This window comes from Hylobates moloch, unplaced genomic scaffold, assembly GCF_009828535.3.
Source record: "Hylobates moloch isolate HMO894 unplaced genomic scaffold, HMol_V3 SCAFFOLD_5, whole genome shotgun sequence".
Classification (NCBI taxonomy): Eukaryota; Metazoa; Chordata; class Mammalia; order Primates; family Hylobatidae; genus Hylobates; species Hylobates moloch.
Genome location: NW_026652280.1, coordinates 44,785,931 through 44,812,745, shown reverse-complemented (window position 1 = coordinate 44,812,745; position 26,815 = coordinate 44,785,931). Strand labels below are relative to the sequence as shown.

Here is a 26,815-nt window from a genome sequence, read left to right as displayed (position 1 = left end):
TGGTTGGTTGGTTGGCTGGCTGGTTAGTTGGTTGGTTGATGGCTGGTTGGTTGGCTTACTATTTACTGTATCTTCAGTGGGGCAGGGACCCTCTCCAACTTGTTCACCACCTTATCTCTGACATCTAGCACAGTGCCAGGCACATAGTAGGTGCTCAATAAACATCTCTTGATATTGTAGAATATCAATAGTGCTGTAGCTAAAAAATTCCATCTTATCCTAAACAAAATTGTTAGGAGTAGTCAGAAACTTTATTAGCAAAATTAGAATTTTTACTATTTAAAAAAATCACTATTATAGAGTAGCACTTAAATTGAACATTTAGTATAGGAGTATAAAATAGATGAAAAATTAAAGTATTAAGCTTTGTGTAGAGGTAGACATGGGCAAAGATAAGCACCAGCAATTCACTGGTGTGAACAGAGCAACTAATAGGGCATTCTAAAATTTTTTTAAAAAACTTAAAGTGATAATTTGGCAAGAATTATTTTTAATTTTAATGCCCCCTAGATTCTTCATCTTTGTATTAGTTTGCTAAGAATGTCAAAACAAAATGCCATAGACTTGATGGCTTGAACAACAGAAATTTATTTTCTCACTGTTCTGGAGGCTGGAAGTCCAAGACTAAGGTGCCAGCAGGGTTGATTTCTCCTGTCCTTGACTTGCAGATGGACACCTTCCTGCTGTGTCCTCAAATAACCTTTTCTCTCTACCGTAGTGTCTCTTCCTCTCCTTAAAAGAACAGCAGTCCTATGAGATTAGGGCCCCACACTATGACCTCATTTAACTGTAATTAAAGGCCCTATCTCCAAATATAGCCACATTCTAAGGTACTGAGGGTATTCATATGCTTTAGCATGTGAATCTTGGGGGAGACACAATTGAATCCATAACCCACTTCACCACTGAATCCACTGAACTGTATGCCTTTAATATTTTTAATGTGTAGGTAAAGATTTGACTGACTCTTTTTAGTACATTTTGTTGATTTTGAAAAATGTGAGTTTATTGCAATCTGTTGAAAGAAAAAAGAAATTATAATCTGTTGAAAGAAAAAAGAAGAGTTACCTACAATTACTGACAGTGTCTCTTTTATATGAGTTTTCATTTCCCGTTAACACGACTCCTTTTCTTTAGTAAAATTTTTAGGAACTTCAATTATAGAACTGGACCTCTGAGAAAGATATTTCCTTAGAATCCTGGAAATATAAATCTAAAGACTGTCACATCAGGAACAGTTGGAGTAGAAGGAAATGGAGGAGTCTGACAGTTTTTAGAAGATAGAATGCATGACCTTGACTGTAACATAGGGGGTTGTTGAAGTCAGGGTCTCAATAAAGGAGTTTAAAGGTCTCCTTTAAGGAAGCCGTTATTGTGGTAAATTCTTACTGTTATCCATGCAGATTGCCATTTCATGATTTCCTGCCTTTTTTTGTTGTTGTTCCAAACCACTCACAAAGGGCCACTACACTAAGCTTTGAGAGTTAGTTTCTTTCCCCATTCTTCAGTACCATAAAACCACTTCTTGGTCCCCAATGTCACTTTGTTCCTTTCTACCATGACTCTCTTGAGCTCGCTGACTCCTAAATGCCAAAAAAAAAAAAAAGTGCTCTATTCCCTTAGCATTTTGCTCTAAACCAACTACCAAAGATAGGAAATAATCTAATAAAGCAATCTTCCATTTAACTAATAATGCTTTCTCAGGCACTAATCCTCTTAATAGTAGTACATGAAAGTTGATGGCCTTCTGAATTAATTTCTAGTGATAAAATTCCCATCACTATCCAGAGTAGTAGAAAAAACATGAAAAGAAAATATAGAAGCATTTGTATATGCTTTTGCTTTTGCATTTATATATGCTATATGCTTTGGATCACAGTATTTTCTGGTTGACTACCCTGACTTAGAAAGCAGAACGGGCCCAGAGAAAAATCAAAGGAATGTGAACCAACCCTGAGTGCCCCAAAATCTTTGCTAAATCACACTTTCATAAGCCCTAGCTCAGCAGGGGCCACTTGAGTTTCCTAGAATGCCATTTTGAAATCACTGGCAATAGACACTGGCCATGCATTTCAGGTAGAACATGGAGGGCTTTCAAAATAATGGATTTTCCTGCTCTGAAATGCAGTCAACACTGCAATCACTTGTTAATTCATCATAGTCTTGTAGCAAGATTGCTGATTATAAAGTCCTGAAATGAATAGCTAGGGCTGGAGAAAGTGTTGGAATTGGTATTTATTTTAATGATTTAGGGATTATTGATCATTCCTTTTCAACTATTTATAATTGAAGTCTTGAAATAGAGGAATTTATCAGAGGAATGCCTCCTTCACCCTTGTATAATTTGAACATACTGAAATGGCACGTGTGGACCCATAAATTGTTCATGTGCACAAAGGGGTAATATATCACACAGGCCCTCATTCACTCAGTGTTGGAGGAGAAAAGGCATGGAAGTATGAGTTATTGCTTGCTATGCAGAATCCCATATCTTCATGTCTTACATTTCCAGGAGGCTTTTTAAAAATACAACCTTCGTATTACTTACACTAGCTAGTCATTCATTTTAAAAGATACTTTTATCAGAAGTTTTTATCAAGGTTTTTAAAATTATTTATTTATCAAAATACAAATGTTTCTGACAAAGTCACTTTCAAGGTGTCAAAGAGATCATGTTCCTGGGCCTGGAGCAATGGGCATTGTTATCTGCACACACCATGTTGAATTAGATGTATAGTCCCTAATACATGAGCCAGAAATGATAAACATGTTAAAATCAAATTCAGTTGTCTCTTTGTGGGGTAGTTTGATGTCTAAAGAAAAGACAGTGTAACTTTCTCTTTTTCATTGAAGCTGTAATAAGGAATTTAGTTGTTATTTTTAACCATTGCAGAATGCAGAAATTGTTTTATAAAGACAGACATCTGCTTTAAAGCATCAGTTTTCCAGAGCTAACTCTGCCTTTGCTATTAAAATTATTTTCTTACTCCAAATCTAAACTTGTGTACTGAATAAAATCTGTCCACTGGGATTGATACTATACATTATGTAAGCCCTATGTCCTACAATTTTCTGTCTTAAGGGAATGTTTGTAACATATCACACATGCTGTATGGGTATCTGTTAAATACTCACAAAAAACTGTCTCTTTTATATCGTTTATATTTAGGCTTCATTTCACGTATTTGTGTTTTCCATTTTGTTTTCAAGATCTTCTAGATCCTTGATACTTGGTGTTGAACCAGTACACTGGACCAGTATTATCGACATTTCTTGGAAGCTTGTTAGAAATGCATTTTCTCAGGTCCCACCCTCACAACCTCCCCTACCCTACCACCACAGAACCAGAAACTGCATTTTCACAAGATCCCTAGGTGATATGCTTAACACTTTAAAATTTGAAAAGCACTGCTCTAGATAATTGTCAGATGGTAGATGATATTTTGAAGGAGATGAGGATTGCTAATGGATATGAACATGTTACTTAAAAGGCAAAATAATAATAACATTATATTAACTAATATTTTTGAGCACCTCACGTGTTCCAGGCATCACACTCTTTTGATGCTTTTTGCATACATTATCTCATTTGAGCAAAAGGAAAGAGAAGCCTCTTTTTCTGGGGAGGGAGAAATCAGTTGTTAGGGAAATTCAGGAATGTTCTAGTTATTTATTATAGCTCAGAGAAAAGGGCTAAGTCTACAGTGGAAGTATTCACATTAAAACAGCTATAGCTTATATATGCAAGGGGTATAGGCTAGAGCAGAGATAGTGTAGACAGGAATGTCTTATGAATGACCAGAAAAAAAAAAAAAAAAAAACCTGTTATATAGTGAATTCAGCCAACCAGAGAAGAGCTATTTGAAAGTGACATAGCCAAAATGCTGGAAGAACATAATTACTTTCACTCATCTTCTCACTTCAGAACAAAGGTTAAAACACTATGTTTCATGTTTATTTGTAAATGTACATATAAATGATATAATAGTATGTTACTTTATATGGATCTAAGTGATTGCAATGAATAATTCTTACAACCTTAATATTGGCATAAGAGGGTGTCTTTACAATATGTATTTATGAGTTAATTTCTTTAAGGAAGAGCCGTAAGTATAAGAACTGATGCAGAAGAGTATGTTTATGAATGAGAGGAACTAGTTTCTGATCTTGATTCTGAACTGATACATACCACAATAACCGATAAGCCAAACTGCAACCAACTAGTCTGTTAACAAGATTAGTGCTATTGGTATGTTTCATAGAATTATTTTTAATGACACTCAAAACTTAGTCTTGAATGGAGGATTTCACAGATGAAGTTTTCTGAAATATGGAAGAATTAATAATGCTTCTATTTGCATTAGTTTTTAGGGACTCAGATCATCCTTATTCTAGTATGAACAGTTTCTGTAAATTTATAGGAGGCACTAAAAAATTCCATTAATGTCATTGGGAGTCACTACTATAATTCTGTTTCTCTGAAAGTAAATATGAAAGGCAGGTTATAAGTAAGTAGTAATATTATCGATGAGACTTGTATTAGTTACCTTATGCTGCATAACAAATTATCCCAAAAGTTAGTAGCTTAAAACTACAAACATTTATCATCTCAGAATTTCTGTAGGTTGAGAATCCAGGTTTGGCTTAGCTAGGTCACTCTGGTTCAAGGGCTTCCATGAGGTCGCAATCAAGATGTCACTTCATGCTGTGATCTCATCTGAAGGCTCTACCAGTGGGGATCCATTCACGTGGTAATTGGCTTGCTTGGGTTTCTCATCACCTAGGTCTTTCCATAAAGGCTGCTTTATGACCTGACAGCTATTTTCCCACCAAACAGACCAAGAGAGCTAATGAGAAAGCAAGCAAGCCCAAGATGGAAGCCATGGTCTTTTTATAATCTCATCTTGGAAGTGACATTCCATTCCTTCTGCCATATGCTATTCATTAGAAGCAGATTAGTAAGTCCAGCCCATCCTAAAGGGGAGGAAATTATATGAGAATGTAATACCAGCAGGTAGGGATCACTGGACATTGACCACAATGATTTTTTTCTTTCTTCTTGCTTTCGTATTTTCTAACATGTCAATTTTGGACATGTGTTACTTGTGTAATAAGGAAAGAAAAAATGTTAAAGGCAATAAAAGTAAGAGAAATTCTTCTTACATCAAATGTATTGATCAGAATAGTCACCTGTCTGTGAGACTTTCTTAGTAAGACAATTGAATTGACTGAAGACAGGATTTATTAGTGACCTTCCTGACTATATATTAGATCATGTTACGAATTCAAGTCTGAGATTGTTAATCTAACAGGGTTTTGTGTAGTTTGCAAATCTTTTGCACCGAAACATTGAAATAGTAAAAACTCCTTGTGATAATATGACTGCAGCAATCTTTCTCAGTTGCCTAACGGTCTCGTTCTTGCTTTGTTCTTAATAGCATGCTTGAGAGTTCAAACCGGCTTGATGAAGAACACAGGCTAATCGCCAGGTATGCGGCAAGGCTGGCAGCAGAGTCCTCTTCGTCTGTAAGTAGTTGGAGTAAAAGGATTCATCTGTTGGCATCTGGGATCCTTGAATTTTATATGTCATGTTTATTGTTATTATAGCTGGTGCTGATTACCAGGACAATTTGTGCTAATTTATTGTGCGTGTGTTTGTTGCTATGTTTGTGGTGTCTTGGTGGTGAATTTACAGTTTAAAAATGGAAGACTTGAGGAACAAAACCATCCACAGTAGTGTGACCCTGGAGTCAAGCTGGAATCCTCGCATCCCCCTTCACTCAGTGTCAACCCCATATGAAGGCCCGAGGAAGGGAGCAAGGACTGGTTGTGATTCCTTTATTTAAAGCAGGTGTGGTTAGTGAAGGCACTAAGTTTAAGGCAGAGTAGTTGCCAGTGACACTTAAAATATACCCGTAGAAATAATAGAGCTAATAGCTTTCTCCATTCGTGTCGTCTCTAAGACAAAAGCAACTGTCAGCTCGACATTGATTCAGAATTCATCTGTGCTGACTGAGGGTGAGTTGCAATTAGTGCATCACAAAGGACAAAGAGTGGCAGGGGACCAAGTGAGGAAGCTGTTGCCTGCACCTCTCACATCAGATGTTGCAGTTATCAGAGCCCTTCATGCTGAGCATTTAACCTAATGATCCCAGATGGGAGCTGCATAATGACCGACTGCATTAGCCCTGGCACTTGCTCTCTGTGACATCCATGACTATAACACTGTTAGAAACTACCATGAGCAAGATGGAAGGGATCCAGGACAGGCTAAAAGTGTACTATGTGCCCTCAAAATCAGACGTGGTGAAACAGAGATGTAATTGGAGTATATGGAATTTTAAGGGCCCTAAGTGAGGAGCAAACATGTTAAAGAAAATTAAAATATAAAATCAGCTGAGAATACGGGAGAATTAGATTTTAGGACAAGCAACCCCTCCAGGAGTCACTTGAAAGTAAAGGCAAAACAAGGTTTCTGGAAAAGCCTCTTTTCCATGTTCTCTTGCTTTTATCCATGCATATACTTCTATAAACAGAGGCTATGATATACCAAGATACGGGATTAGCAATGTGTGTCCCAGCTCTCCATGACCTCATGCAAAGCACTGCTTCTTTGAGTGCAGTCTCCTCAACCGTACATAGGTGTAAATATGTTTATTATATATGTCAGTGCTGCCTGTTATTAGCATCCACTGAGATAGTAAAATGTATGAAAGTACTGCATAAACCAGCAATTACAAAATGGCAGCCTGCAGACCAAATATGTCCCCCAGAAATGTTTTGTTGAGCCCCACAGTGTTTTCAATTCTTTATTAGATGTCAGGACTTACAAATCAGATGGTTTTCCTTGAAAGTCTGGATTTTCATCTTATCTTAAAAGACTGACCAGATCAGATGCATGTTCCTTCTGACAGCAGGCAGCTGGAGTGGAGGCATTCCTCTGCTACTTCGGACAGGGCAAGTGTATGGCACTTTTCCACAACCCCTACCCTGGCCCACCTCCCTCACTTGGGTTACTTCCCTGCCCCTTTCAGCATTTGAGTTAGTGATCCCTGGCAGACTGCTAAATCTCTATGCACATGTTATTATTTATATGTGTACTAACTTCTCCAGTCTTGTTCCATTTCTTTCTGGAGAACATTAGTAACTTGTGTTCCTTGCCTACTTACACTATATATAACCTTTGTGGATCCATCATAGGAAAGATACCATCCACGCATTAATTCTAGTTCCTTTGTAAATCTCTTCATAACCACATATTAAGAATAGTATGATTAGCTGAATAAATCATGATTAGTAAGATGACACTTGGTTAGAAAGGAGATAGAAAGGTCATTTACTTGGGTCAATGTTTTCCTTATAATTCCTGATCAATTAATATACATAGCAAAGCAATGACTGAAATTCACAACTGGCTCAGATAAGTTTCTACCGTTTATCAATACATAAAGTACATGCCAGAAAAGGAAACTTATGTAATGAAATCAGAAGAAAATCTTGAATCACAAGTCAAAGTTGCCATATGCCAGAATTAGCTATCGAAAGTCATTTAGAATCTAAAATGTAGGACCTCAAAATTTCTTGTTAGCTACACAAGTCATTCTTTGCTGAAAAGAGGTGTGAATTAAAATGCACAGACAGCTTTATAAAAGCAAAACCTTTACAAAATGTAATCTTTCCTACAGTTAGGTTTATGGACATTAAAAAGCAGGACAAGATTCTCTGCATCTGGCTTAGGCAACAGTTGCCATTTTTAAAAGCTTTGCATTCTTCAGTAGAAAGATGAGTTGTGATTTTTAAAAATTTGTTTTTAAAACAATAACAATTGGTGTGGAGGAATTTCTAAAATGTACTGTAAGGCAAAGAAAGCAAGACACAGACAAGTATACAGAATCTGACTCCATTTTTGTAAAACAACACCAAGTAAATCCTTGACTAAATATACATAAACATACACAGATATATATATATATTTGGTATATGATTAACGATATCTATGTTTATATGAGAATGGAGAAAGCTATGACTGCATGTATACCAGTTGTTAAAGCTGATTGCATTACTGAAAATGGTGAGCTGGAGTGGTGTGAAAGTAGAAGCAGCAAATCAAAGAATATACATGAATATGTGAATTCATCAATCTAAAATTACATGTGTGAATAAAGAAACAAAAGTTTGTTGATTAGAAGAATCAGAAAAGTAAGTCTTATTAACTATGACTTATATTTTTATTTATTTTATATATTTTTATTTATTTATTTTTATTTTTATATATTGTTTTTATTTATTTTTTATATTTATTTATATATATATAATTATTAACTATGACTTATATTTTTATTTATTTATTTATTTTTGTGAGATGGAGTCTCGCTCTGTCACCCAGGCTGGAATGCAGTGGCATGACCTCAGCTCACTGCAACCTCCACCTCGGGCTCAAGCGATTCTCCTGCCTCAGCCCCACTAGTAGCTGGGATTACAGGTGTGTGCCACCAGGCCCAACTAATTTTTGAATTTTTAGTAGAGATGGGGTTTTTAATTTTGAATTTTTAGTAGAGATGGGGTTTCCCCATGTTGGCCAGACTGGTCTCGAACTCCTGACCACAAGTGATCTGCCCACCTCAGCCTCCCAAAGTGCTGGGATTACAGGCGTGAGCCACCATGCCTGGCCTAAAACTATATTTTTAATTGTACATTACAGTAATTGAACAGTAACTCTAGAGAAAGCACCCTCTCAACAGTGCAACATCTTTTAAAGCCACCTATAATGAAAGAATAGGTACAATGAGGACAGTGTGGCAAAAATAAAATCACTTCCCAAAGATTTTCAGTCAGAAAGCTGAAAAATCACTTTTCCTACCTTTTGTATATTTGCCTGCCAGAGAATTCTGTTCTGCTTTCCACCTCACAGATGTGCTCTGGATCCACAGAAAACTTGGTCCATAGGAGAGGAATGGCAATTGAATTTTATGTATTTGCTTTCTTTGTTTTGATAGGAATAGTTCCCTCCTCTTTGTCTGCGTATCTCATGACTCCTGCCTTCCAAAATACATAGGTTCACATTCTCAATATGAAATCTTATAAACTACATATTTTACAGCAGCCAACTCAGCAGAGAAGTGCTCCTGACATCTCTTTCACCATCGATGCAAATAAGCAGCAAAGGCAGCTGATTGCTGAGCTAGAAAACAAGAACAGGTGAGACTTCGTAGACGTGCTGGCTTGTTTGATCGATGTGCGCATTCCTTAATAACCTATGGTTGTACTTTAAAGTTTCAGGGCTTTACACCCTGTATGCCTACTCAAGGGAAGACATCTACACTCAGTGATGCTCATTTCCAAAAAGCTGGTCTTTAGATCTTTAGAACTTCAGAAGCTTCATGAGAAAATGGCGTGTGCATGTGTGTGTATATTTCTGAGATGTCAATGCAATTAATGTTGCCCCTCTAGACGGTCTCACTTCCCTTTTTCTGAGATACTTAATTTTGTTCAAGAGCTTCTAGTACAGGAGAACCCTCCTGGGTACTAGGTAGAAGGTGTCTCTACCACCCAGAAACAGGTAGGAGGCTCACCAGAGAGGCCCCCTGAAAGGACCCTGAGCTAAAGAGGCATCTGGAGAGACACCACCATCACCCAGTTACTCTCCAAACATTCAAAGGTCTCCACCTGCAGCCCATCAGCAGGTTCTTCCTCTATTCAACACAGATTGACTCACAGTCTACCTCCACAGCATAGACCCCAAAAATTGTCCAGCTCATCTCCACCACCACCCAGTTCAGCCTGTCCTTTTTAAAAACATCAATCTTATGTTATTCCAGGTTTAAACCCTCTAATGTGTTCCCATCGCACCTCAGTTAAATCCTACTCCTCTTACCATGACCTGCAAGGTCCTACCTGACCTGATTCCCTCCTGCCATTCCAGCCTCAGCTCACCTTGCTCAGCACACTCCCACCTCCCATGTGTTCCTCCTGTCTACAGCCTTTGAACTAGTCATTCCCTCAGCCTAGAAAGCTCTTCCTCTGGGTCTCTGTGTGGATGGTTCCTTCTCATCACCTGAGGTCTCAGCTCAGATATCACCTCCTAAAAGACCACCTGTCTGATCCTACCTAATTGCCCCTAGCCCAGAAACTAGTCTCAATTACATCCCCCTGTGTGTGTGTTGGGAGCGGGGGGGGGGGGGGGGGGGGGTTGTCACTTATCACTATCTGAAATAACCGTGTGTGTTTGTTTGGTTTATTGTCTGTCTTCCCTGACTGAAACGGAAGTTCTTTGAGAACAGGGGCCATGGCTAAATGGTCACTGGAGACCAGAACCAGGCCTGGCAATTGCAGAAGCTCAGTAGATATACATTGAGTGAGAAAACGGTGAATAGCTGAGTTAAATCTCAAACTTGGTGCTGAGGAAACCCAACATGGAACAACTTGTACTAGGTCGGTGCAAACATAATTGCAGTTTTTGCCATTATTTTTAATTACTTTTAATGGCAAAAAACGCAGTTACGTTTGCACCAACCTAACACATTCTAGTAATATATTTCTTGAAATAGCACCAAAACATTTCCACACTTAACCCCATTCTTAAACACTGATGTGACATTTGAGGTCAAACTTGTGGAGTAAAGGAGGAGGTTGTGATAATTATTTCATGCCTGTAAAATTTGACCTGAGAATTTGGGGATAAATGATCAAAGTATTCTTTAAAGTTCTCAAGAAAGAATAAAAAGGAAGGTGCAAACTCTGGTTGGCACATTTTCATATTTTTTTCTAGTAAGGAAAGCTTTTGGCTTAGTTGTCTTGAGACCGGGCTGTCATCATTAGGAAACCACAAATTAGGATAGAAATAGCTTCATAAATGTGACACCGTGACTCCATCGCCTTTGAAACTATTGCTCTACTCTGACCCCCAGGGAGATGTGCTCACATCAGAGCTGGAATAAAAAAATTTAAAAATAAAATTTAAAAAAGTTTGTCACATGATCCCTCTCAATGTAGCAAATAATAGGAGGAAAGAATTAAGAAGGGAAAGAGCAGACCCTTAGTGAAGAATTATTAAAAAAAATAGCCATACAAATTGGAATTTGTTCAGGATACTCACAAGTCTGTAAAATTACCTATTCCATTTTATATATCATTTATTATATCTACTACGTGCAAGTAATTGTGCCAAGTCAGAAAAAACCATTGAGAGTGGGAGCCAAGTCTTCAAATGAGCAAAGGCACTTAAAAGAGGTAGGAGAAACAACCCAAAAAAAGGAAAAGGGTAGTTGGGGGATGCAAGGAAAAGTGGGGGACAGACAGGCATTGGAGAAAGTGTATGAGCTGAGCTAGCAGGCAGAGGGCTCAAAGCAACCAATGTAAAAGAACCACTGGACTTTGTGGTTCGTGGAATGCTTGTGTGAGTATTGATGACACTGATGACAATGGGGAGTAGGAGAATGGAGGGGCCGTCCTCAAATGTACTGATACTTTACATCAATTCGGGCACTGGAAAGATCATGGCAAGAAAAAGATGCAAAATAAGCCAGTTTTAAATGATTGACAATTAGACTTAATCCAAAGTTTCTGCTTTTTTGGAACAAAATATTACGGTTGATAACCTCAGCAAATGTTAGAATTGGAATGTAAAGCAGTTTTGTTTTATTTTGGGTTTTATTTTTTTCAGTCCACAAAGTAAACCAGTAATATATGATGGGAAAGGTTTATTTGAAATGACTCAGAATTAACAGATGTCAGTAAGTCAGTGAGTGTCCCATAATAAAGGCAACAGAAAGAACTAAAGAAGAAAGGAGGAAAGGAGTGATAAAAACAATCATTTTATCTGCTGTTGGAAGGCTATGCCAGCTTGAGGCCTTAAGGAACTACGCCAGAGTTGAGGCCATTTTCTGAAGAAGGACCTAACTTTCTATGTAGTCCATTCATTCGGAGTTTCTACCAGACATCATTCCATGATCCCTTCTCCATCCCTTAGTCCCTTTTCTCTAAGACATATTATGATTGCTAACGAGCATGGAGCCATCCAATGGGGAAGGGACCACAGCTGGGATTAATAACATATGCTCACAGGTTCCAGGTAGCAGCAGTAAGAAACCTGGGTCTTTGTTTTGAGGGGTTGAAGCAAGAATAAGGACAACTTTAAAATATATTTAAAGTCATGTGTACAAATGTGGTTTCATTTCATCCTCAGAACAACTATTTAAGGTAGGCAGGGTGACTATTATCACCCCATTCTACAAATAAAAATTTAAATGTGAGGTGTTATTTCTACTCTTTTTCCCCAACATGACCCACTTCACCATCATTGTGGTCTAGGTTGTGTAGGGCAAACTTCATGGGGAAGGAGAGTTTTTAGGACATTTCAGGACAGTGAAATTTTGCAGTGAAAGTTCGGTGATAGAATTACAGGTAAAAATACACATAGACTGAGAAAAGCAACAAGACACTTACCAGGCTAGCACTGAGGAATCGAATAAAGAATAAAATGAAAACATCAGTATATGGGGCTTGTATACCAGACCAAAGAATTTTAATTCTATCCTGTCATGATGGACAGCAGTGGTCAGGCAAGTGACAGAATGTCCACATGTTTATGGCAAAATAATCATCTCACTAAATATGCAGATTGCATTTACAAGGGATTGACTAGAAGCTGGTGGGAAGTGATGAGGAACTACGTTAGATAGATGGTTCCAGAAATAAAAATAAAGGAACCCAAAAAGGAGACGATTAAACAAAAGGCAAAATAATGCTGAAATATTAATTTACAGGATTCTATTACTCATTTCTGAACTTTCCATTAGGGATTCCAGATTTTCCAACAACCACCTTCACACAACTCAGATTTTACTAGCAATCCTCTTTTCTTTCACTCTCTTGTTCTTTCCTTCCTCCTATCTATCTGTCCCGATACAAAGAGAAGGGATAAAACGTCAAGATCAAAAGGGGCTTTGTGGAATATCAAAAGGAGGTCAACCCTGACCAGAGTTTACACAAGCTATAGCATCACGCCTCCATCCCTTCTTAGAAAGAAAAGACTAACAGAAATTCACAAGCCCACGAATATCTTATCTCCGTTGCAGTGTTAATTAACCCACTCTTCCACTTCTTCAGAGCACTGTGTTTTCCTTTCCAATACTCTGCTTCCACTCGGGCATGGGGGTAACACATATGAGCGGAAAGCAGGCCTTCTTTTGAGGAAATACCCCAGGGATATCTGCCTCCATGTGGTTCTGTCTATTTCTGATTCCAGAATCAGCATGAAGCACCATGAAGGCCCCAACAACCCTGGCCATGCCTTAATATCACTCTTGTTTCTTGTTTCGTGGACATTTTTGGATTGCACTCTCTGAATGTATGTCTTTAAGGACTAGAGCGAGAAAAAAGAAATAGGAGTGAGAAGAGATGGCAGAAAGAGAGATTCATTCTGTCCCTGAGTTCTTTTGTGGGTTCCAGAGCTCCCCACCCCATCTCTGATGAGCAGCAAGTCCATCCTGAGCTCATCTCTCTGAGCCAGCAGCCTGGCTCTCTAGACATCCCAGGGCCAAAATCTCCTTCAGGTAATACTACTGCACCATGGAAACCCACCCAGGGAACTCATGTCTCTAAGATGACAACTCAATAATCAGGTCTGTGAGTTTAAGGGGAAGATAGAGTTCCTCATTTCATTTAATGACTCTGTCTACCCTAGGTAACTCACAGACATTTCAGCAATGGTTTTTAGAAGATAATGGTTCCTTATAGCACCTTTGATGGAGCCAGTCAGGGTTAGTATTAGGAGTACCAGGAATCTTCAAATTATATTGTATAGGTCACAGCCTGTCTTGGCTAGACCTGGCAAAGCAAGTACCAGAAGACTGAGGCAGGCTAATATATGTGGGCTTTGGGGCTAGCCAGCCTGGATTCACATCACCTCTACCGCCTACTTGTTATTGAACTTGGGGAAATCTTTTAACTGGTCTGTGCCTGGATTCTCTCATTTATTAAACAGAGATAATAATGGTACCTATATATAATAGAACTGTTATAGAATGAAATAAAATAACATTAAAGAAGTCAGCAGAGTTCCCAGGTACAGACTAACTACTCAATGCACGTTACATATCTCTTCTTTATTTTTTCTTACCAGAGCTGTTGCTCTCTTTTCCTTCCTTGGACCAAATGGCTCTGTAGTGTTTCTGTCTTTAGAATCAACAAGGAGAATAGCAGGAGTCATAGAATATCAGGGTGTTAGCCCTGGAGGAAATCTTGGAAATCTCACTGCACTGATTTTCAGGCTGAGCTTTATGGTATCCTGAGGGCTCTGCAGGGGCACCTGAGAGGGCAGAGCAGGGCCCAGCAACACAGGGACTTGTCCTCATTTCTTTAACCCCAGCAGCATCCCCGCCCCACGCCCCCCCCCACCCCCCCACTTAAACTGTCTGGCATATTGGAGATCCATGGCATATTTCTTTTAAAGAAACCATTGAATCCCAAAGAGGAAAAAAAAAAAAAAGATTGAAAACCACTGAATTACAGTTCCATCTTCTCACCACACCCACGAAATGTACAATGACTCACTAATCATTAGCCTCCTGATTCTGGGAGCTTTGCGAAGCAGGCAGTTTTAAATCAGCCCTCCAAAATGGAAAGCCACTTCCTTGTACACCAAGTTCACCTTCCATTCGCAGTGCTTTGCTCCATCTTACTGGCTTCTGTGCATTTTGTTGAGTAGGAAACTGACACCCCCAGCTCCCAAGAATACATGACTTATAACCCTGCTTAATGTCTTCTGACTCGCTTAGGGATAATTTGCCTTGCCAGGTCACATATCCTTTATGGCTAGCCTAATGCTCACCAAATGCAGGGAAGCCCAGGCTCTGACATCAATAGTTGACTGACACATCTCACCCCCGACAGAGGTCACACCAATAGCACTCTATGTCACAGACTCAATTACTGTGAATCTTTTTAAAAGCACTTTCCTTCTAAGGTGGACTTCCCTGAGATTCATTGTTAAGGCTGAGAGATTTAAGAAAAAAAAAAAGAGAAAGAATTTTGTCTAACTGGGGTTTTCTCAGATAAATTCAATGAGAAGTCCCTTCTTGGTGAGAGAATGAGGTTACTTAGTTTTGTGAAATGAGCCCCATTTATCCTTATTTTCCCTCAGGCTCCTCTTACTTGGTAGCTGCAGGTACTTTATGGTGTCAGAGTGTGATCGTAAATAACAGGAAGAAGCATTTTTGTCTCTTAAGCAGCACACTCTTCAAAGTTGGACACATTACCACTGCATTACATTACTTGCTAGAGACATGACTGGACCCTGGTGATTTAACTCAACGACATGCTGCAGAAGCTTCTAGGTTTGGATGTACTGGAAATGAAGTCAATCTTCCCATCACCCACAGCACCCACCTAGCTAAAGTCAAAGCTTCTTAAATACACTGGAATCTGTTGGTCAGGGAAGGTCCGTTCTGCTCCTAAACATAGGATGATCCCTTCTGTCTTTGTTCTGGTGGCCTTGATCTGCTCCGATGTTAGTGTCCTGAAAGCTAACTAACCTTGGTTTCTCACCTTCCTCCTCTCTCCCAAGAGAAATCTTACAGGAGATCCAGAGACTTCGGCTAGAGCATGAACAAGCTTCTCAGCCCACGCCAGAGAAGGCACAGCAAAACCCCACCCTGCTGGCAGAGCTCCGGCTCCTCAGGTAAGAGAAAGCACCCATGTCATCCCAGGGAGTATATATGCATGAGATCTCTGAGAAAGTCTAGCAGTGTCTAGCCAGAAAACAGTCCTCAGCTACCTTAGCTGCTGACGTTTGTTTGTTTTTTTCATAGCATACATGTAATTGCTGATATTTGGGGGATTTAGAGAGAAGCTGTTTATATTTTGTTCTTTCATTTGGTACAGGAAAAAGCCGTGTTTTTTTGTTTTTGTTTTTGAGACAGAGTTTCACTCTTGTTGCCCAGGCTGGAGTGCAATGGCGCGATCTCGGGTCACTGCAAACTCCGCCTTCCAGGTACAAGCAATTCTCCTGTCTCAGCCTCCCAAGTAGCTAGGATTACAGGCATGCACCACCACACTTGGCTAATTTTTTTGTATTTAGTAGAGACAGGGTTTCACCATATTAGTCAGACTGGTCGCAAACTCCTGACCTCAGGTGATTCACCCACCTCAGCCTCCCAAAGTGCTGAGATTACAGGTGTGCGCCACCACGCCCAACCGGCAGTGTTCTTTAGATCAAAAACAACATGTCTCACTAGGAACAATTTAAACGTAGCTCTTTTGAGAAATAATTAGTTAAATAAACATCACAGGTTTTTAAATTAAAAAATTTACCCCTAACTCATAAAAGGAGTCTGATTTTCTCTAAGTCTTGATCTCTAATATCTTTATATTCAGATCTTTAAAAATAGGCATCACACCTTGTACTATAAATGAACATAAAAGCCTAGTCTTGTTTAGTCTGTCATCATAAAATACTTGAGTTAGAAGGGACTGTAGAAGTCATCTTGTTACCAGTGAAGAGTCTTGACTATGAAGTTGTCCAGCGTCTTGGCATTTTGAATAAAGAATTGGACAAAACGCACAAACAAAGCAACAAAAGAATGAAGCAATGAAAGCACAGATTTATTGAAACAAAAGTACACTCTGCAGAGTAGGAGCCAGCTCCGGTAAGTGGTTCAAGAGCCCTGGTTACAGAGGTTTCTGGGGTTTAAATACTCTATAGAGGTTTCCCATTAGTTACTTGGGTACACCCTGTGTAAATGAGGATTTGGCCCAGGACCACTCTGATTGCTTGCAGGAGGCGACCAATCAGAGGCTGAAGTGAAGTTACAAAGTGACATCCTATGCAAACATTTGATTGGTTGCAGGAGGGGACCAATCAGAGTTACTTTCCATTATTCATCTGCCTCACCATACAAAGGGAGTAGACTCTGATCCTTTTGTTACTTGGGTATGGAAAGGCAAGGTTTTCCTTTTCATTTGGTTCTAGGAAGTCAGTACAAATCGGCCTTAGTTTCGCTGCCTCCAGACCCTATTCTCCTGCCTCAATCTGATTCTGCCGCTGCATTTCAGTGCACTTCTCAGAGTCGGAAGCTAGGGAGTAGCAGGCCTTGGAAAAGAAATGTGGTTTCTCCTACTACTCCCACAGTGCAAAATGAAAGTCTTGCTGTGGGCTCCATTTCAGACTAGCTTCATACCATGCCTTGAATAAGGCTGGTATTCCAGTGTATTTATGTGGCAAACAACACAAGAATAACTTCAAAGACATTCCCTCATATAAATATCATACTGATCTTTCACAAGGCACCTATAGTTGGAAAGTATTACATTCTTTTCTTTTTGTTTTTTGTTTGTTTTTTAGAGACGGAGTCTCGTCCTGTCACCCAGGCTGGAGTGCAGTGGCAAGATCTCAGCTCACTGCAACCTCCGCCCCTCCAGGTTTAAGCAATTCTCTGCCTCAGCCTCCAGAGTAGCTGGGATGACAGGTGCATGCCACCATGTCTGGCTATTTTTTTTTTTTTTTTTTCAGTAGAAACGGGTTTCACCGTCTTGGCCAGGCTGGTCTTGAACTCCTGACCTTGCGATCCACCTGCCTCGGCCTCCCAAAGTGCTGGGATTACAGGCGTGAGCCACCGCGCCCAGCCCATTCTTTTCATCTTCCAGTTTGGGTGCCAAGTATGTTCCAGGTATATCTGTAACTCTGAGTCATACTTTTTATAGTAAGTACAGATGCCTCTTTGCAGAAACCCTTGTCGTATTAGTCCCGTTTTCTTCCTCCATACAAAAAGATGAAATGAAGCAAGTTCTTTATGACTATGTTTGGATTTTACCAAGTTCCTGTTGATTGCATGGATGTTTCTGGAGGCTCTATCTTTGCTCTGCTCTTCAGACACTTTAACACCTGAGCACAGGCCGGGTGCAGTGGCTCATGCCTGTAGTCCCAGCACTTTGAGAGGCTGAGGCGGGCAGATCACGAGGTCAGGAGATCAAGACCATCCTCGCTAACAAGGTGAAACCCCATCTCTACTAAAAATAGAAAAAAAATTAGCCAGGCGTGGTGGTGGGCACCTGTAGTCCCAGCTACTCGGGAGGCTGAGGCGGGAGAATGGCGTGAACCCGGGAGGCGGAGCTTGCAGTGAGCCGAGATCGTGCCACTGTACTCCAGCCTGGGGGACAAAGCGAGACTCCGTCTCAAAAAAAAAAAATAAGTAGGTTTTAACACACATATACATTAGAAATAATCTGACAGAATATCAGAATAAAGGCACTTCTTTAGAGATGAATACATGTAGTGCTAGGAAAGGAAAATCACTATTTAGTCTTGTTTTCTCATTCTCCTTGGAAGGTGGAGGTTACACCACAGATTTGTTATTATACCTACATTTGGAAAACACTGGTGGAAACATAGAGAAGATTGAATGAAGACACTCTTAAATTAATTTTTAATTGAATTCGATGTCATATTTTTAAGAGATTACTACTGTAAGATAAATGTACAATTAGATTTTTTTAGTGTTGACTAATTCTTAATTAATTTGCCATTACTCTTAATGGCAAAAACCACAATTACTTTTGCACCAACCTAATAATACCAGTTAACGTTCTCTGATAGTTTTTAAATGCCTCTCTTAGTGTTTCTCACCTACAGCTTTAGAAGGTTGCTTTAACCCTCTTCCCAAAGTGCTTCTGTGGCCAAAGGGCCAAAATTACAGAACAGTATCAAGAAGAGAATTGGAAAGAAATCAGAAACATTATCTACTCTTGTACCAAAGACTACTGTGGATGTACCTGGAACACCATACACAGACAAGGTCAAAAAAAAAAAAGAAAGAGAAAGAGAAAGAACACCTCCTGGATTTGTCACTGAGGAATATTCTTGAATGGGGCAAGACTTTTGAAATTAGAATGCTTCAACCCAGGAAGACAAAGACTAAAATAAGATACCATTAAAGCATATAAAATTATGATGTTTCTCATCCTCTGGATTCAGAAAAGAAGCAATTTTAAAGGAAATTGAAAGAAGGATTGCTTCAAGAGTAAGCAGTCCTTACTCTCGTAAGGATTGCTTGTAAGTGGCAATAATAGTTAAAAATATAAATTTAAAAATTTATATTTTATAGTTATAAAGTTAAAAATATAAATTTATTCAAAAAGAATTGAGAAATGTTTATAAATTTTAAATTCGTAATTCATTATAGAAGCAGCCTATAAGAAAGTAAATTAGAAATGTCCTCTGCTGCTTTGGGAGGCTGAGGCAGGAGGAGCTCTTGTAGCCAGGAGTTCAAGACAAGCCTGGGCAACATAGTGTGAAACCATCTCTAAAAAAAAAAAAAAAATTAGGCATGGTGGCACATGCCTATAGTATCAGCTACTCATGAGGCTGATGGTGAAAGATTGCTTGAACCCAGGAGACTGACATTACAATCAGCTATGATTATGCCACTGTACTCCAGAATAGGCAACAGAGTGAGACCTTGTCTCTAAAAAAAAATAGAAATGTATCATTTATATCACTAACCTGTCCTCCCACAAAATATCTTTCAATTGAATGAGTCATTGACCTAGCTCACTGTGACATTTTTATATCATCAGTTTTTCATTGCAGAGTTCTTGTCATAGTTTCATTTAATATGCTATCTATCATTGAGACTAGCCATATCCATTTATACATTAATACATACATGTTTAAAGTTTCCATGCAGTTTTAGTATATAAGTATGAATATTTCAAACTCAAACAGAAATCTTTGGGGCAATGGGAAAATTATATGTATTACTTATTCAGTAATAATCATTCAGTAATGGATTTGGAATTTATTTGGAAAGTATACATATACTTCAGAAGTGTGAACCATTAACATTCCTCATCATACTGTTTCATTTCTTTCCCCCTTTAAAGATATTTTTGGTACCTCTTAGTGTCAACATAAATGATTGAGTATAGATTGTCCTTAGTTGTTTTCATTCTTGCTGACAGTTTAATAAAAGGTCTGTAAAACAAAACAAAATTAAGCATGAACCTTATATATCATCTTCACTTGTTGAACAAGTATGTAGAAATGCCTTTATTTTGACTCCACTTTATGAAACCAAACTCAAACCCAGAAATTTAAATGGATTGTATATCTATGTGCTGTTAATATCTCACCTCTGAGAAATACCTCAATGGGTGCTGAAGATTTCAAATGTACTTTTCTAAATCATATTTCCAAATACTAAGGTAATCAATATTTTCTGTGAATTTGCAAAAGGGTTCTTAGATTTGGAGAATCTGGAGGATTTGCCTTTTTCAGTGACAATTTGGTTTTTGTTTGTTTCAAGAGACCCCATAGCACATCACAGGGCCCACTACATAGTAAGCATTCAGAAAGTATTTCATTCAATGGTTGATTAATTCAGGGTAGAAAGGTCTGAAGGAAACAAAATGTCTAAAAGGACTTTAATTCTGATGTAGTATGACTGCTAACAAAATAAACACTTCCAGCTGTAATTGTTCATTCATTTGACAACAGTTCCCTGCCTGGTAACCGTGTCGGAGACCCAGAGATGCCCTTTTTCTGATAGTCCACAAGTCCCTCAAGAATGGGAATGTGATTAGCTCAGAGAGTTGCATGCCGCTTCTGATGTCAGCTGCTTCTTTCTTAGACAGCGCAAAGATGAGCTGGAACAGAGAATGTCTGCTCTCCAGGAGAGCCGGAGAGAGCTAATGGTTCAGTTGGAGGGTCTCATGAAGCTACTAAAGGTAAGACCTGCCAAATAAATTTTTCCTAAGCTTATTTTCCATGTCATCTGTGAAAATTTTTGCACATAATGTGCAATGGTTTTTCCTATTGCTGTATGTGATTTCCCTCAACATGTTGTTTCAAACTCAAATGTAAAACAATTTCTTAGACCAGTGTAGTAGTAGCTGTCAGCAATAGAACACATTCTTATCCATTTCCTGAAACCAGACTGCTGAGGGCCTTCATGGGGCAACTTCTTCTTGGCTTATTTCCAGTTTCTTTATGTCTGCAAGTAATAAAACTGGATTTATTTAGAAATATTTTATATTTAGTAGCTTTCAGCAATTCTGATTAAATTAAGAGGAGTGACTGTTAATATCAGTAAAATATTTTATTCCATTAGTGTGCTTTATCAGTAGGTCACATGATTTCTAGTGATCTCAAATACAAACTCTAAGAGAGAATATCTCATTACTCTTCTGTAAGTAAAATGTTTAATAAGATGATTTATAGAAGTCTTCTATAGAGTGCTGTAATCTATTTTTCTCATTGGGAAGTGGCATTCTTCTTTTAGTAAAGCCTTATTCCCTTCTTTAGTATACATTAAATTGCATTTCAAGTCAAAAGCAGGCAAATTATGGCCACATGTCCACAGTCAGCCCATGTGATCAGTGCCACGTGATCATCCTGCCTGATATAAACAAGCAAGAACCAGTATGGATTGGAACTGTGACATGCCAAAGGCAGGAAATGAAACTTCTGATAGGAGAATGATGAAGGGAAGACCCTGGGGCAGCTCATTTGCGAGAGAGGGTCTCCCAACCTTCAGTCCATGGATGTCCCACAGCCCCAACACACCAACATTTGTTGTTTTTGTCTGCCTTTTCTTTCTCTCTTCTTTTTTTGTCTACTTTTCTCTTTTTTTCTTCCCTTTTTCTTCATTTTTTTTGTTTCTTTCTTGATTTCCCCCTTTCCTTCTTTGTTTCATTTTTTGAAAGCTACTTTGTTCCAGCCACTGTTCTTTTAAACTTTCTTTTGTTTTCCTTACTCTATTTTATTCCTTTTCCCTCCGTCAGTGTCCTCTTTAACAATTGGTATTGGGAATACTTTATCTTTACTCAACAAAATTGACTTTTCAGTAAATTAGGCATGTACAGTATAGAATTCAATTCTTGTTGATCTATCTTGGGCAAGACAAGACTAGATAGTTCATAACCTGCTGCTGTTTCTGGCCTGTTAATCTCATTTGATAACCCAAAAATAAACTCTTTTTGCTTCCCTTTCCAAATATACCAAACGAAAAGGACTGAACCTATCTTTCCCCTCAGTGAATGACAGGAAGCTTTGAAAACTGCCCCCCATGTTCCTATTGCTTCGGCCACCATTAGCTATGACTCTTTCCCTATGGGATAGAAGTCTGTTCACCAGCAGCCATGTTAGTATCAACCTAGCCTAACAGAGCACTGCCTTTTATCAAGATGTACACATACCAGGACAGAGAGATGGACTGTGTTGAAAAATGGTTGTACATGCAGAGAAAAGAGATGGGCCTGTAGTCTCAAATAACCAAGTAGACTTGGAGTGATAGTCACTGAGGTGGCAGAGGCCTGGACCTGCCATCAAAGCTGTGTTGATGTTTCCCCATCTTGCGTTCCTTCACACTGTGTACATGCTCTTACTGGAACCCTGGGTAACCTAACTGTTATTGATTCAATCTTTCTGTAGGAAGAAGAACTGAAGCAGGGAGTAAGTTATGTCCCCTACTGCAGGTCTTAACTAACAGTGGAGGGGCCTGCCGACCTGCGGTTTTCTCATTGCTTTTGCTCTAATGTATGTTCATGCTTCAGTTTGGAAAGAGAAAAAAGTCATACTAATTTGCTTCTTTTTCAATGTAGTGCTTGAATTGAGATATATACATTTAGCATTTTTTATAACTATCACTACTATCAGCATCAAAAGAAGAACTATGACATCTTTTAGAAAAGGGAACGAATTGTCATTTATTGGAAACATTTTAGATCCCCAGAGGCATAAGTTTCAAACCAGTCTTATGCTTTTCAAGTTGTTGATCAGACCCTTCTCTTAATAGAGAGACGCCACAGTCACTAGAGATACACTGAGGTTCATGTCATCCCAAAACCCACAGCACTCAGAAGCTAACCTCTACACCCCCTCACGCTGTGAGTATTCAGTTCGGTTTCATTTTACTGAAAACCTGTGAAACCTCTTTCTATAAAAATCAGGCAATTAAATCCCTTTTCATCACATAATTATTGAGCCTTGTTCCCCATGGCTCACCAAAATGTGCTCATTCTTGTGAGAGAAAGACTGTACTCCGTAACTGACTATTCACTTCCCATCTTTTTGGCTCTTCCCCAAAGCAGAATCCTTACTGTTGGTTGACAATAATCTCTTTTTAAAAAGTAACTCTCAGCTTTTTCCTTAGCAACAGAGCCTTTCTGCTCGGGGAGACGAGAGGGTCATTACATACTTTTTTTTTTTTTTTCTGGAAATAGGGGCATTGTGACTTCATAGCCTAAACTGGAGCTGTCTGAACCTGTGGTCAGGCTCAAGAGCCAGCAGGGGGAGCAGCATACTCAAAAAAAAAAAAAAAAATCAAATCAAATTAAATTAAATTAAATAGAAGCAAAATAAAAGCAGCTTTAATTTCAAGTGCATGTACCACGCTATGTATGACAATATATCCCAGTCACTAGCATTATTTAAAAGTTTCACATTATTTCCATGGATCAATTAGAACCACAGCCTGTCCAATTTCAACGTATCTTTTATTTCTTCTGTATGCTCTTTTCTATTATTCATTATGTGTGTTTGTGTGTAACAAAGAATGTTTGGAAAATGCTGGACACATTTTTACCCTTCATTCCCATGGTCTGTAAAAAAGGAAAGTGTAAAATCAATCTGTAATGTCAGACAATAAAGATAATGTATTACATTATTTTGTATTTTGTGAAAAAAATTACTTTACTAAATTAAAGTCAAATTTTAACAGAAGACAGTCCCCCTGGGTGAAGGACACATGACACTTACAGCCTGTATAATTGCCCATGAATGCATACATGGGATATTGCTATTGTATTTCCAATACACTTAGATCATGGTAAAGAAAAATGCCTTCTTCATGATACTTCTCTGCAAATGGCTTCTTTCCTTTCCTGTCTCTTATTTAGCATGTGCATAGAAAAAGGAAATAAGGTTCAATTATAACCTCCCTCCTCCTAGCAGAGAGAGAGGGCAATTATCCTGTCGTCATCAGCCTTGCTTTAGCCATTTCCCTTGGGGATACTTTCCGGGCCATTTCCCAGGCAGCACAATCTTGAAAGGCTCCTGTGGACCAGGAAGTTCGTAAACAGATGGATGCACAGAGCCAAACTGTGGCAGTGCCCCCAAGGTGGTGCCACTGCCCCCTCACCTTCCAGCTCCTCTCCACCAAGCCCCTCAGCAGCTTCTGCATCTCAGGGGGCCAACAGCGGGTACTGCGGTGTCGGTACCTAAGGACCAGGGCCCACATCACCCAGATGTCAGCAATACATCGTCTGGGTGGTGGCAGAGTTTGCCTATTTCACTCATTTATCTTTTTGCTTTTATACACAAGCCTCTTTTCAAAAAGGACCAGAGGCAGCTTACAACAAAAGATATAAACAGTGACTTCATAAAATTGAAATAGAAAAATCAAAAACTAAAGAAAAGAAAATGTGAATATGCTAATCTTAAGGGACAAGGATGTTACTCTGCATGTTCTGGCAATGAAGAAAAAAAAAAAAAGAAAATATCGGTGGTTTTATCAGTACAGAAATACCACTTCTCAGGGGAACAAAATTTCTCTTGGCATAAAATATGAAAGAAAGTCTTCACTGGGAGCTTTATAGGAGTACTGGACAATAAAAAAGGAAAAAGAGCAGTCATAGATTTCATGTGGCTGTTTCTTATACTGACCTCAGTCAAAATTAAAAGCAGAACCTTATCAATCCCAGCCCTATAGAGTCGGTTCTGCAAGGAAATAAACAAATGCTGTCCAAATATAGACTTCTCCTGGTAAAACATGATCTAAGGAGAGAATTTAGAGGTTTTAGACTGGCATCTGCTTCTAAATTCTGTTTTTATTTATGAGTGTTTCTCCCCTTTGGGGACATTATCTTTGTAAAACCAAACTTAGAACACTCCCACACAACAAATTGTGCTGGATTTAATAACCTCTACTCGCTTTATCATAAGTCTGTGTGGTTCAATGTAGTGTTTTATTATACTGGCATATATAATTTCTACTTACATTGTTTCTTGTTAGAGGTAATGCATGAATTTATCCCTCTCGAGGAGAGAACATGAATTAAAAAAAAATAGTGCCTGTAATATAATGTGATGATTATGATATCACAAGCAATAAATTTTTTTTACAAAACTTGAATAAGTTATCCTACCCTCTTTCTTCTTTGTGTATCTTTAAGATTTATTGAAGGAACCATAAAAAGAACACTCATAAAACGTTTAATAATGAAGGCAGCTGGGGTATAATTGCAGTACTGATATGTTGCAGAGTTTCTGGTATACTTCCAGTTCCAAATATTATGTACCAGTCTAAAACTGAGTAGCCTGACTTTGACTCCAGAAAGTAAGGTCTCAATATTAGTTTTCTTAGCAAAGTTATTGGAATTAGACCTGAATTACAGTGGTACCAGATCTTTGCTCACAGCTGTAAGCTTAGCTTTCATGGTCATTAATTTCAAACTATTGATAATCCATGGCTAATAGGATTATTGTATAGATTTTAATAGCTATTGGATGTGAAAGCACTTCGTAAAATCTTATACGTCAGCTATAAGTATGAATGTATGTATATAGGTACACATACACACAGGTATATATAAACTTTTCAAATTTGATCCATATTTTACACACACTCACATACACACACACACGCATTCACTTCTCTTCCTTACATTTCATTAACAGTGTCTCAATCAGGGAAAGAAATTTGAAAAGGACTTTTAATTAGTTCAGATCTCTTGTAATTGCTTTGAACAGTATAAAAAAAGAGTCATTTTTATGTTAGAGAAAGTGACAGACAAGTCCAGTAAGTTTATATTTTCCTATTTCTGGTAACATTAGATATGATCCTAGATATACTAATATCTACAGAGTGTGGCTTTCACCAAAATTTGAGTAGGTATATTAAACAGCTAATACAGTGAAGGGCTGCCAGTAACAGATGTTCTATATGAGTGCAATGAAACATCTGATATTTTTTCTGAAGTTTTATCTATAATAAACATTTTTGTGTGAGAGAGGTGATTAGTACAGGGTGCATATTTTAGTCAAGGATAAAACTAAGGCCGGGAGCGGTGGCTCACGCCTGTAATCCCAGCACTTTCGGAGGCCAAGGCAGGCGGATCACAAGGTCAGGAGATCGAGACCATCCTGGCTAACACAGTGAAACCCTGTCTCTACTAAAAATACAAAAAATTAGCCGGGCGTGGTGGCGGGCGCCTGTAGTCCCAGCTACTCGGGAGGCTGAGGCAGGAGAATGGGGTGAACCCAGGAGGTGGAGCTTGCAGTGAGCCGAGATTGTGCCACTGCACTCCAGCCTGGGCGACACAGCGAGACTCCGTCTCAAAAAAAAAAGGGAGGAAGGGGATAAAACTAAGCTTATGTTAATTTGCAGGACTTTTTTTCAGACTTACAATAAGGATTCATTATTTTAAACTACATTTTAAACTTTGGGATCGAATTGTTTCTTATTTGGGAAGATAATGTCTATACATTGGTATTATGTTAGGTAATACAATTGTTCTAACTTGGTGGGGAAAAAAAGTCAAGCATCATTCCAAATTCCATCTCTTACCCTTATTCTCCTCTCTGTTTATAACTGGATGGTCCAATTAAGTCAGGAAATTGTAGTCATCAGGTTTCTACTTCTTCCAAACACTTTATGGAATACTAGCAGGCCAGCAATAACCTGCTTGGGCCTCACCTTCCTGGCTTTTCCTAGTTCATCCTCTCTGGTGGGTATTCTATGCAGGCATGAACCAGTCAAAAGCGAGGGAGAGGGATAATTCACCTCAGAAATGATCAACTGCAATATAAAGATGATCATCT

At 38.7% G+C, this 26,815-nt stretch overlaps 1 protein-coding gene across 28 annotated transcripts in view; it reads left to right on the top strand.

Annotated features, from left to right (window-relative positions):
- The window catches only part of DTNA (dystrobrevin alpha), a 391,156-nt gene that overhangs the window by 342,505 nt on the left and 21,836 nt on the right, over positions 1-26,815 (top strand). For 23 of the 28 annotated variants that reach the window (XM_058438478.1, XM_058438477.1, XM_058438474.1 and 20 more), the window contains 4 exons: positions 5,439-5,526; positions 9,101-9,198; positions 15,566-15,679; positions 20,625-20,721. In XM_058438478.1, the coding sequence (XP_058294461.1) occupies positions 5,439-5,526; positions 9,101-9,198; positions 15,566-15,679; positions 20,625-20,721 (397 nt within the window). Of the gene's footprint in view, positions 1-5,438; positions 5,527-9,100; positions 9,199-15,565; positions 15,680-20,624; positions 20,722-22,426; positions 25,151-26,815 lie in introns of those variants that run through there. The other 5 variants (XM_058438482.1, XM_058438481.1, XM_058438480.1 and 2 more) reach the window with 2 other exon arrangements.